This window comes from Tremella mesenterica (genome assembly GCF_000271645.1).
Source record: "Tremella mesenterica DSM 1558 unplaced genomic scaffold TREMEscaffold_5, whole genome shotgun sequence".
NCBI lineage: Eukaryota > Fungi > Basidiomycota > Tremellomycetes > Tremellales > Tremellaceae > Tremella > Tremella mesenterica.
Genome location: NW_006711229.1, coordinates 722,797 through 734,701, shown reverse-complemented (window position 1 = coordinate 734,701; position 11,905 = coordinate 722,797). Strand labels below are relative to the sequence as shown.

At 48.9% G+C, this 11,905-nt stretch overlaps 4 protein-coding genes across 4 annotated transcripts; 1 reads left to right on the top strand and 3 right to left on the bottom strand.

Moving 5' to 3' along the window:
• Window positions 1-202: 202 nt before the first annotated feature.
• TREMEDRAFT_71622 (uncharacterized protein) lies at window positions 203-3,076 on the bottom strand (the record flags this gene model as incomplete). The annotated part of the gene is made up of 13 exons (XM_007004768.1): window positions 2,743-3,076; window positions 2,490-2,648; window positions 2,433-2,444; window positions 2,124-2,268; window positions 2,005-2,070; window positions 1,760-1,930; window positions 1,613-1,673; window positions 1,156-1,340; window positions 1,022-1,078; window positions 961-976; window positions 529-915; window positions 300-398; window positions 203-268 (listed from the first exon to the last, which is right to left on the bottom strand). The coding sequence occupies exons 2-13, from the start codon at window positions 2,563-2,565 to the stop codon at window positions 203-205; spliced, it is 1,341 nt and encodes a 446-aa protein (XP_007004830.1). The 5' UTR covers window positions 2,566-2,648; window positions 2,743-3,076.
• Window positions 3,077-3,650: 574 nt separating this feature from the next.
• TREMEDRAFT_62301 (uncharacterized protein) lies at window positions 3,651-5,143 on the top strand (the record flags this gene model as incomplete). The annotated part of the gene is made up of 2 exons (XM_007004599.1): window positions 3,651-4,775; window positions 4,931-5,143. 2 exons carry the CDS (start codon window positions 3,651-3,653, stop codon window positions 5,141-5,143), a joined length of 1,338 nt encoding a protein of 445 aa, XP_007004661.1.
• Window positions 5,144-5,327: 184 nt separating this feature from the next.
• Window positions 5,328-8,737, bottom strand: TREMEDRAFT_43977 (uncharacterized protein). Its single transcript, XM_007004460.1, has 10 exons — window positions 8,560-8,737; window positions 6,976-7,030; window positions 6,897-6,931; window positions 6,651-6,851; window positions 6,303-6,585; window positions 6,225-6,259; window positions 6,077-6,178; window positions 5,877-5,987; window positions 5,678-5,832; window positions 5,328-5,628 (listed from the first exon to the last, which is right to left on the bottom strand). Exons 1-10 carry the CDS (start codon window positions 8,565-8,567, stop codon window positions 5,432-5,434), a joined length of 1,182 nt encoding a protein of 393 aa, XP_007004522.1. The 5' UTR covers window positions 8,568-8,737; the 3' UTR covers window positions 5,328-5,431.
• Window positions 8,738-9,240: 503 nt separating this feature from the next.
• TREMEDRAFT_71620 (uncharacterized protein) lies at window positions 9,241-11,211 on the bottom strand. Its single transcript, XM_007004767.1, has 3 exons — window positions 10,999-11,211; window positions 10,238-10,948; window positions 9,241-10,191 (listed from the first exon to the last, which is right to left on the bottom strand). Exons 2-3 carry the CDS (start codon window positions 10,944-10,946, stop codon window positions 9,407-9,409), a joined length of 1,494 nt encoding a protein of 497 aa, XP_007004829.1. The 5' UTR covers window positions 10,947-10,948; window positions 10,999-11,211; the 3' UTR covers window positions 9,241-9,406.
• Window positions 11,212-11,905: the final 694 nt, after the last annotated feature.

Genomic DNA, 11,905 nt, shown 5'->3' with positions numbered 1-11,905 from the left:
CCTTTCGGCTCGTTCGCCTTTCCTTTCCCCACTGTCCCAATTACGATCATCACCTCCCCCCGCCCTTGTTTCTACGTCACTTGTCTATCCAGATCGAACCCTAGACGTCCACAAACATCATATAGACGTCGTATGACCGCCCCCAGCGCCCTCGGCATCCTTCATCATTCACAGGGCGCCTCATAATTATGTCCCATCTCGCCTAACGATGTTCCCTCTTCTTCTTCGCACAATGACTGACCAGGTGTGGGCTCTTGTACGAAGATGGCTGATATCAAGCTGACGGCGGAACAGATGACCATGAAGATCCACCACAATCGACCACCGAGAATTTTACCGTCCATCGATATGGCGTACAGAGCGCTGACGAGAGATGGACCGATGACTCGTGCCATACACTGATCGTCAGCATACCTCATAGGCTAAAAATCATCCACACATATCGATACCTACTCTTCTGGTAGAACGACTCTGGATGACGAGACTGAAGTCCCTGGTGCGATATGAGCCGGGGAGAATATCACTCACCCCAACTGCAGTCGTAATCCCATTCACCGCTCCCAATGCTGTTCTATCCGGACTACTGTAGTTCACAAATACCATCAGTAAACTGCCAGACATCCCACAGACTGTCACGTAGGACAGTAGCAAGTTGACGCAGATGCTCGTTGTCCAGCCTCTGATCTCAGAATATTGACCCTCGCTGGCGGGGTCGATCACTGGGAGAGAAGTCTCAGTAGCTTCGAGTATGTCGCGAAGAAGAGGGAGAAGAAGGAATACAGGAATCCACAAGGCAGATAGGAGTCTATACGCCTTGGCTAAGCCTAACGCCCGTCGAAGACGATTTAGGACGAGTAATTGACAGATGATGGTGAAGAAACCATTGACAGCCAGTGATAGACCAATGGCCGAAGCCTATCATTCAGCTTCGATCCAAGAATTAAGCTACAAAGTACTCACAGACATGCCTAAACCACTGTTTCGTCAGCATGTTGGCACAGTCAAGTGATCAATTACTGACTTGTTTTTGTCAAAGAAAAAGAGAAGCGATACTGCTTGCCAAGCGGCCTGAACAAAACTATGCGTTAGCTTCTTTGTCTAGCGGTTCACAATGGCGGCATAGGAGGAAAGCATGTCGTCAGGTGAATCACTCACGAGTTGAGAAAGGTTGTGACGCTCATCACTCGGACAGGTCGATGAGCCATGAGCTCAGATAATTTCCATGATCGATTACGAGGACTCGGAAACCCGTTCCCCTGGTCGAGCCCTTGTTGGAACTTGGGCAACAGACTATTTCTGCTGGGAGTCATGGGTGATTCCGGATCCACCAGCGTTTCCGCCTCCGAGTTCACAGACGTCACTGAAGCGTTGCGATCATGCCGAGCAAAGAGTCGAAAGTTGAAGATTGGTTTGCGGGAAAGGGCTGAGTAATGGACCGAGGGAAGAGATTCACGATATACGAGTGAGGCAAAGGCGATCCCTAGGACAGTGCAACTTGCAGCGACTAGACATGCTGGTCGTCAATCAGAGCTTTTTCAAGATGAAACATCTGACGGAGGGAGAAGGAAGTAGACCCACGTAAGAGATAAGGATAGGACTGGAAGATCTGGACAGTGCCGAACACCTCCGGGAATCGTTCGTATGGATGAGACAGAGTGCCTCCAAGAGCACTTCTGATGGTCAGTGCGGAGTTTGATCTATTCGCAGCAACTGATGCGCGGTAATGCTGAACGTCTAAGAGATTGACAAGCCTACTCACCCCAGCATCGCCCCTACTGTCCATGTGAGACCATAAAGTGTAAAAGCCTCCGTGGAATTCGACTCGTCCGTTATATCCCCAATGGCGGCTTTAATCACTGCGACATTCCCATTCAATGCTCCGCTGACAGACCGAATGAGGATCATCATCCAGAAGGAAGTCGATAGACCGCTGCTCATCAGCAAGAATATCTTCCGGTTCATACACTCGATGAATTCTCAAAGCGGACAACACATGACACTCACAAGATAGACACCGTGACGGCGACCCCGATCAACCCGACGAGTATAACCGGTTTCCTTCCTATCTTGCTGAAATGTCAGTTGTGATAGTTGGAAAGACTTCACAAGACTTGAAGACTCACTCTGACAACTTGGCCCAGTGATAGACTGTCCAGAATTGCGTAAAGGCAAACACACTCTCGACGAGACCAGAGTAAAAGCCAATCTTATCAGGATTGTCCGTGACACCGAGTTCTTCGACCATTTGGTTGATGAATGGGAAGATGACTGATGGTAAGTTGTTGCTTCCAATCATATTTCCCACGCCTTTTCAACATCCCCGGCAACCCTTGACCACCTCTCCCATCGTTGAGTCTCTTCCAGGGTTGTAGATGGTGTCATCGGAGACTTGTATCGATATGTACGTGTTGGACATGAGAAGAGTGACAAACCAGTATATGCAACTAATGATCAGCTTGATCCGTCTAAGGTAGGTGGAAGAAACTTACTCGGTTCGGCTAGACGGACACCCATGAGCGTCGCTATCTGTCCTAAAGGCATGGAAGTCGTTCTGGCGTTGATCATCGTGAAGGAGACAAAACTCTCGAAGTAGTTGAAAAGTCGTAAGAGATGACATTAGCTCTCGTTGAGAGAAATCGTGAAGAGAGCTGATGGTCAGGAAGAAAGCTAAGCGAAGAGTCATACACAAAGTCCACTTGTAATTCAGAGGTTCCAAAGATGATGGGCGAGAACTTGACTTACTCAAGAAGTTTCTATGGAGCGTTCGTTTTTCGTGATATGAATCTACTTGTATGATGCGATCAAACCTCCCTCTGCGCCTCTGCTTCTTTTCGTTACGATCCCCCACTCTATCACTCTATGCCTGCCAATCGCCTGCTACCTGGTGCACCTGAGACCTGGAATGCCTCGGAAAGGTAAGACAGATGCCGAAGAATGAATAGTGAGAACCGAGTGTACGACTGAATGTTCTTTTTACGAAGAAAAAAAAACTTCTGAGCCGCCGATCAGTGAGACGATCTCAAAGTCAAGAAATCAGAAATCAGAAAACAAATCAGCACAAGTGGGGATTGGTTTTTGTAATCTTTGCCTCGTTTGAAAAAAAACGCTTCTCACCTCGTCATTTCTAGATTGTACTCTGACTGGCCCTGGAGGGCCCCCATGCTCTATCGGCGCCACTCAAAGGAAAGAACGAGTAGGGAACAAGGCGGAACGACCGAGGAAGTTGGTTCGGAAAAGTCGGAGGAATGTGAAGTGTCGGAAGTCACACCCGATCGTCCGAATGGTCCACCTCTGGTCTCCATTCCATCTTCGTTTGAACATGCTTATAGGACGCTCGTACGCTTCGTCTGCCAGTGATTACGTCGGTACGTCGTCGATCTTGGACAGCTGTAAGACTTGAGCCGCATGGCTTGACGACTTGTGGCCCTGTGGCAATACCGTTACTAGTACTGTAAGCGAGGCGGGATCAAAATGACCCGTATCCCTCTCGAGCTCTCGTGAGACATAAAGCAAGGGACTGAATGACTGGTACTGACTTCTCTTCCCCATTTCTCTCTTTCAACTTTGACTTCATCCACTTGATCTCTGGCTCTCATAATCACCCATACAAGGTGGCGGTAAATAGAGTCATCAATTAACACTAGTCTCCAATGGCCTCAGAGATGATTTACATCCCTCCAGAAGTCATCCTCGCCATCGGTCATCATCTTCACGATCAAGATCGTCTCGCCACCCTAGCAGTACTGGCAAGTACCAATCAAGACAACCACCAACTTCTCTTACCTCTTCTCTACCGATCCGTCGACATTCTCTCTGATAAAATGTTGTCCAGGTTCATCCTCGCTCACTTTCGACTCTCTGCTTCTTCACCCTCTCTGCCCATCAAATCAACAGAAGAATCCCTCAATACCATCCAAGCGAGGCCTTACCCTGCTGCTGCCACGCCTTCGGACAAAGCTTCCAAATCCCAGATCTTCTCAAGGACCAAATCGATGGCTGACGATAAAGAGGATACTCAACCGTTCTCAGGATCTTCCGAACGAACACCTTCTACACATCCAGTCGAAGAGCCCTCTTCACCTCATTCACACCCTTTCGCCCTCACTCTAGTCCATAAACTCAAACTCCACGAAACCCTTTCTCCCTCGACCTCCGCCCTCATACTTTCCCTCCCATCCCACGTTTTCCCTAACGCAACGTATCTATCTATCTCAAAGTCCGTTATCTATTCACTGAAATGTCGTGCGGGTCTCATCCACCTTCTCCCAGTCCGAACCCTCTGTCTCCGCCGCGACCCTCCACGAGGTTTAGTGGTCGCTAGTGGTCCTACAGTCGACAAATACCCACCACTCTGGTTTTACCGACTTGCGAAATATTGGGCAGGTTTGGAAGTGGTGTACTGGCATTTTCGACCCGCGATACCGGTCATCAGGGTGAAGAATTATGCAGCGGAACGAACCGTGGGAATGGAGCAAGAATGGTCCAATGAGGACTGGGCTACTACATGTGCCTGCGTTTTGAGGATGGACGGTGGTTATGCTTTGTGGCCTGATCACCTACTTCCCTCAGCCAGAAGCGAAGATATAAAAACAAAAGTGGTGCTCTGTGGGAAAGCCAATCAGGCTTTAGCCATTTCAACAAAAGCAAAGATGTCCTCAAGCTTTCGCCGCGATGTTGAGGACCCCTTCTGGCGACCCGCCTGGCCGTCGGACCGAGCCTTCGATTCAGATGGAATATTGAGGATCTTGGAGTTTACGTCCAACGCTTGTTGCACTGTATGTGGGAAAGACATGGAGTTGACTGCTTGAGGGTGCGCGTTTTATTCGGCTGACCACCTTTGACATCCATGCTACCTGCATCTTCAAAGACCTGTACCACATGCATATGAAGTTCGCTCTTTGGCCCATAGCATGCATTCTGCTCCTACAAGTCCAAGGATGTCAGGGTACACCTTATAAGGGAGCTCGAGACTGCTAGGCAGATCTCGAGTATTGAGCCTTTTAGTGAGGACGTTATGATGCAGGTCCCTTACTGCACCTGTAACAAAGGATCATATGATTTGATTCGTGCATCAAATGGTGTGACGAAACCTGAGAGATCATATGAGCAAGGGGGACCCTTCTTCCAGGTTGGGACAGCCTGATTTCATCTCACATCCGCACTTGTACCCTTAATGGACCGACTTCCTCAAGGTATAGCTGCCCACCACGCTCGACATTCGGGTCCGCCCTCTGGGCTGACTGACGAGACAAGCCCGACGACCGACAGCCCAGCTACCATTGAGGAGTGAAAGAAAACCAAGGTGCAGATGGAATCGGTAGATACTTCGAATGATTACATTTCATGCATCGTGATCTAGCACAAGATGTTTTTGTTCTACACAAATTCACCCACTCCCTCCCCTTCCACCTGGCTCGCGTCTACATCCGTGCTACACCTTGATCCTGGGCACACGAGAAGCCTCCGAGGCTAAACGGATGGCCCATGTCAATTCGTACGTCTTGGTAGCATCTTCAAACGAGCTGAGAATATGAGGATCAGGTCCTCCCTCGATAGCATCAATGAAGGACGAAACTTCAGAGAAGAAGGGATCGTCATCGGTGAAAGCATGACGTTCTTCGTGATCGTCTATACTTTCAGCCCCGTGTCTTTTCAAGCTGGATGGATCATGACTCACCTCCTGGTCGACGGACATAAAGAGTAGGAGCTTGATAAGGATCAACAAGACGCATGTGGAAACCATCTGCCCAAACTTCAAGTTCACAAGCGTAGGCTTGGCCTTGTAAAGCCACTGCATGGGTGAAAGCACCGACAGCACCATTGTCGTATTTCCTATATCGTCAGCGTCGCACGAAGATCAACTAGATGGAACTGACCAAACGGCTGAAGTTAGTCGAGGAATTCTTTGCTCCTCAGGAATCTTGGATTCATCGATGGGAATTTTGCTAAGCTTTCCAGGGGTTTCGTACCATTCTACAGACTTGGCACTGGACGTTAGCTTCTGTCCATCTTATGGTGAAGAATCCATCTTCGGTACGAGGTATGACTGAAGATGAAATAAAAGACATTGGCTCACACGACAGAGTTGATATCGACATCACCGCCAAAGTATCGTGAAAGATCACAAAAGTGAGTGCCTTGTTCAATCACGGGACCCATGTCAATAGCTTTATTCCACCTGTCGATTAATAATGATATCAGCTGCAACACACGACTTGACTTACCAGGCAGGCTTGGCGATGGCTTCATAAGCACAAGACTTGATGTCAACAATATTTCATCGTACACCAACCATGACTCACATATCTAGCATTGGTCGCAATGACCGTCAAGTCATTATCATGGATGATTCGCTTCATCATTTGCACACATCGAAGGTACCTCAACATGTAGCCGACCGATACTATGTTTCCATTGTTGATGAGCTCTTCAGTGACCGTACGAGCAGCTTCGATGGTACCAGTTCCCACTGGTTTTTCGACGAAGTAAGCCGTCTTCGGGAAGTATTTGAGTAGCTGCAATTCTAAATCTGTTCCTTTGGTAGTGCCCCCACGATAAGCGGGAGGACATCCTACAACGATCGCACTGGGGAGTATCAGCGGTATTCCAGACCATATGTCAAGGAGGATAAGTAGAAATTATCGACTCACTGAGGATCTTTGCTTTTACGTGCTTTAAGAGCCGCATGGTAATCTTCAATCGTTTTGAACAGCTCCGTATCTCTGTAAGCTGATTCGACGAAAGAAGCCCTCTTGCCATCGATGACAGTCTGCGCACGTGAAAGGTTCGGGTCGATCAAAGCCGTGACCTTGAGTCGTGGTCCGAGTTTATGTTCGAATCGGAACGAGTGACTACGACGTCAGCCACTGCCTCACAATGACGACTCTGGGTCTCACTTCCAAGGCCCCTCATCACTACCGAACATGATATTCTAATTATTAGCTTTCATTTCACTTGAAAAAACCAAGCTCTCACCCCTGCACCAATAAAGACCACATTGAAGTCTGCTCCCGGCTCGGGGGGAGGATGACTGAACATTGCAGTCGGAGCGGTAGCAGTGACAGCAATGTTACGAGATTGAACAATGGGTTTTAACATGCGCACATGAGGACGATTATGGCGTGGCAACAAAGTGGGGGAAGTGTGTAGGGCGCGTTGAGCGAATAGACGCCGAGGAATGCGAGCAAAAGACATGGTTGAGGAAGGTGTGAGTCGAGGTCCGAGATTGATGACAGAGAACATAGGGGACGATGTCATTGAGCGGAGGTTCGGGTGCATAATGGAGTGATTTTGTCGGTTTTTAAATGTGATACAAGTAATTCGTCACCGTTCGACGACACGATCCAAGTGATTGTGATTCAAGACGACGGGTATGTTAAGGTAGACAAGAGTGGCGAGAGAACAAAACTCAGGTCAAGCCGAGGAAAGTTGTGAATTACAAACGTACAACGAACACCGAGGATGAAAGGGATTTTGAGAAGCGTTGACCAAGATCGACGGTCGGATATGTTCGGAAAGGAAGCGAGCAACGGGCAAAGCAAAGCGGTGGAAGACAAAGGAGAGAGTCGTAGAATGATCTACCCCGGGTTGTAGATGTGAGAAGGAAGATTGGCAGGCGAACGTTCGCAGAACAACAATGGGATATGCGTTGAAAAACGCAATGATTCCCAAATTTCGGCCGACAGGTTGACAAGCGTCAGCACAGGAACGGTGCAGGAGAGGATCGAGTCAAAAAGTGTGGCTCGAAGTTTTGACAATGGTGAACGAAGTGATTGTTGCAATGAGAGAAGCTCGTAGAAGTCGGGTTTAAGAAGTCGGCCAGTCGGCAATGACAAACGGGGTAAGAAAAAAGTTTCGGAAACGAGAACATGCGTGAGGTTTTTCATGACGTCGTTGGGGGCCCGGGCCACGACGAAGCACGGGGGAATGGGGCAGGCACAATTGTCGGTCAAGGTCACCAGGACTCGCATCAATTCAAAGGCAGGAGAACGAATGGGGGTTGACATGTCCGAAAGGTGTTTGAGAGGTCGCGAGGTTGTTTGGTGCCCCAGAGGCCAGAGAGGACGACGGGGGAGATGAAAGACGAGCCGGGAGGTTTGTTGATCGTTGATGAGACGAGAATCGCAGAGGAGGGAAGAGAGTATGAAGAGAGGTCAGAGACGGAAGCAATGGTGGTGAAAAGTTCGGTTGGTTGGGGGTTCAAAGGAGGGGTAGAGGTGTCGAAAAATTGATGAGTTGATGCCGCCACATACCGCCGGTCCGACAACCGAAAGCCAAGACCAATATGAAGGGTCAGATTTGGAAAATTGACGAGGTAAAAGAAGGAAGGGAGATAGAACGGGAGGAAGAAGAGGAAGGGAGGAAAGGGAAAAGGAGCGGCAGTGTCAGCTTTGGCTTTGAGCTTCTCGGCTATGAGTCTAGACTTCGGAGAAGCATAGCACATCGGACACCTTTTTATATCTCTATTTCGGATATGCTCGAATTGGAGATGATCAGGAGGTGGTAGGATTGAGAGTGAGGGAAGGAAAACACAATCAAAGAAAAGAAGATGAAACGCACGTATCCATCCTGATCGATTTATCAACATTGATACCTGAATGAGGTGCTTCTTCCACTCCACCATCTTCCGCCCTGGCAGAAGCTTCCAGTCCTAGAGGAGAGGTGGTGTTGATTCCCCTCGCTTGAGACGTCAAATTGATATTTAACTTGTTGGTCGGTGCGATACCTTCGAAAGTTGATTCAGTCCCAGAGATTGGAGAGGAGACGGAGGTAGGTGGGCGCAAAGTGAAGCTCGCAATGGGTCGTATCGAAGTGGTGGACAAGAAGCGAGCTTGCGTCCTCAGGAAGGGACGAAGACGGAGAGACATGGAGGACATTATGAGAGAAGAAGAGATAGAGGTGAAGAGAGATTGGAGTGAGATGATGGCGAGAAGGATTGCCTTGAATGAAGGTTTGATATGATGATGATGCGATCAGCAGATCTGACCCCAAAGGCGGGTTAGGGGGGTGTATTGTTCTCAAATGATTCCTGCGGACAGCGGCTAGTAGCTGTGGATGAAGCACGTTTCGGACAGAATTGAAGTCAGTGAAGAGCGTATGTATGCATCTCAATCCCACTAAGTACACCCGGGCAATCAACGGTCAAACTCTATCCTAACCTTCCAACATGACGTAGAAGTGCCACCCGGGTGAACGGCCCGATTTAGCCGCATGGTCAGCATAATTTGTATCACCCATCGCGTCAAGAAAGCATCCTGCATCCCCTACTAGATACGTTTACTCTAATTACGGAGATGGTTACATTGGGTACAATTGGTCTTCATGGTTGGGTAAATAGCCATCTCATTCGCACTCAGTAAGAGAACATCCCACTCAAAGCCCAAAAAGCATCCTCATCAACACCGCATCACGTGCCCTGTCCGAAACTGTTCTCCCAGTTGTCAGCAATATAAGGACTGCCATAATCGTAACCTCCCTGTCCCTGTTGCTGAAGGTAATCAATCTGATGTTGGTGGAGATACCCCTGACCAGGTTGCGTACGCGGGTAGTATTGCATCCCAGCCGGATGAGAGAAGGGTTGTTGATGGGCATCGACAGGACTCGTCGTGGTGTGCTGATGAGGATTTAGGATGGGTGCGAGGTGATTGGGGTGATATCTTTCTTCTGCCGTTTGTATGATAGAGGTGTGAGGGCGATAATCGCCAAAGACTTCTGATTGAGGATAAGGTGAGAGATGAGGAGGTGGTGCGGAAACGGCCCCATCACGTCCTGGCCAGAGATGTGATTGAGGAGCGAATGTGAAGGGATGAGCATAGTCGTAGTTAGCCTGAGTGGTCGAAATCGTCAGTGCGGGCAGACGAGAATGCTTGACACGTTTGGCGGCATGAGCGTTGTAAGAGGAAACGTTCTCCTTGTCCTCTTCAAATTCCATAGTCGAGTGAGTGCGTTTTTCTGGTTCGGGGCTAATGGCTGAAGGTGAGACCGGGGTATGAGGAAGATGTACGACCAATTCCGATGTAGAGTCTCCCTCCTTGCGCCGTTTTTCTTCTTCTTTCGCCACAAGGTAAACCTCACGAAGGATAGATAATCTAGGTCGGGAGATGAAGGCGGCTGCTTCGGCAGTAGATAATTCGAGGCGAGCGACGGATATCAGAGGTGATCGGATGATACTACTGAGTAGAACAAGGCGTTCTGTACATCAGAATGGAGCACATAGGCACTCAGAGAATGAACTTACCTTGCTTGGACAAATGATCAGGTTCGCGGTGCTTGACACCTTCGGGCCACCAAGCGGGTCTATACTCTTCCCCTTTGTTGTAAGGAAATTTCATTTGCTTCTTTGGCTCGATCACCTTGATCCACGCTTTGACAACGAGCTTGCAAGTGGCTTGTTGCAGTGCGTTGAATCGAGTGTTGTAATAATCTTCAACGGCATGAGGTTGGAGTGTTATAGTGTGCATCGATGGTTGAGGTGTTGACGCTCTGGCTGCGGGAAAAGAAGACATCATTTGAGCAGGAGATTGTTTCTTGGCTTGAGCCGCCTCTTCGTCTACCATAGTACGATCTGGATCATCTTCGTTTTCCTCCTCAACATCTTCGGCTTCTTCTGCGTCTTCTTCGAATGTGGGAACTTCTCCTTTCTCCTCCAACCGACGGATCTCTTCCCATCGTTTGCTCATTTCGCCTTTAACGCGCCCAGCTTCACGATCCAATTCTTTGCGATTCAGGACACCGCCTTCCTTGGAGGATACAGAAGCTTGTAGAAGCTCGGACGCGTAGACGTCGACTTCTCCCTTTGGAGAGATCCACGCGATGACAAACTGAGAGCCATTGATGAAAGATGCCTTGCCAAGTGCGCGTAGGATGAGGTCGCGTTTGGATTTGTAATGTCTTGTACATCGTGGTAGAGTATGATAAGGAGTGGTACGAACGGGGATGCGCGGCATCTCTACATCGAGTCAGCTCCATAACCTCCAGAAACAAAAAGTGGTGACTCACTGACACGTCTGAGAATATGGAAAAAGAAGGATACGAGTGAATGAGATGCGTCAATGACAAGGCCCTGCCACGTCTGAGTGACAAGGGAGGTCGATACGATGGGAAGGGTAAAAGAAAAGAGCCGTTGCAAGGAGGGGTATGTTTCTCGTTCTGTCTGGCAGTACGATGGAAGTAGAATGGGTGATTGGGTGGAACGAATGAGAGAAGGGTGATACTATTAAAAGGGAACAGAGATGGGATATATCAACCTTCTGTCTCCCTATGACCGGGCATAAGTACTCCGCACCATTTCATTCGATTTTTTTGACAACGAATCAACAAGTCGAGGCGTTGTTGATTTCTTTTTGCACGCTCGGAAGAGCGAGTATGAGGGATGAAGCCCCTGAACACGCGCGGAGGAGGTGATATGGTCCATGTGCCATGGTGCTGGGTCAGGTCAAGGTTAGAAAGTCAGTCGCGTGGATTACGTGTACTCTGGTGGAGTTTTACCAGTAGTAGTAGGCTAAGCGGTAACAGAGGGTCAGTAAGAGTGAGAAGAGAGGATGAGGGTAGGAGTAAAAAGACAGGGTTCCTCTCACCGTGCGTGCCGTGCCGAAGTGGCATGGTGGCAGTGGTCTCACCCGATCCTGGAACCTAGTTCAATGTCACCTCGGGGGATTTGATAGAGATTGCATTTTGCGCGATTCCAGGAAGAGAGTTGTGACGCGTGTCAGCTTCTGTATGTAATTTGACACCGAGGTTCTCAAGTCTCTTGAATTGACCTCTGGAGATACAGGCTGTATTGCGACCGGGAGGGTTCAAGTAAGCTACCGCCCATGGCTTTGTATGATGACAGAGTAGAGTCAATCTCAGAGCGTTGGTGATACGCGTACAAAGACTTGATTCGGAAGAAGGGGCCCCGCAAGAA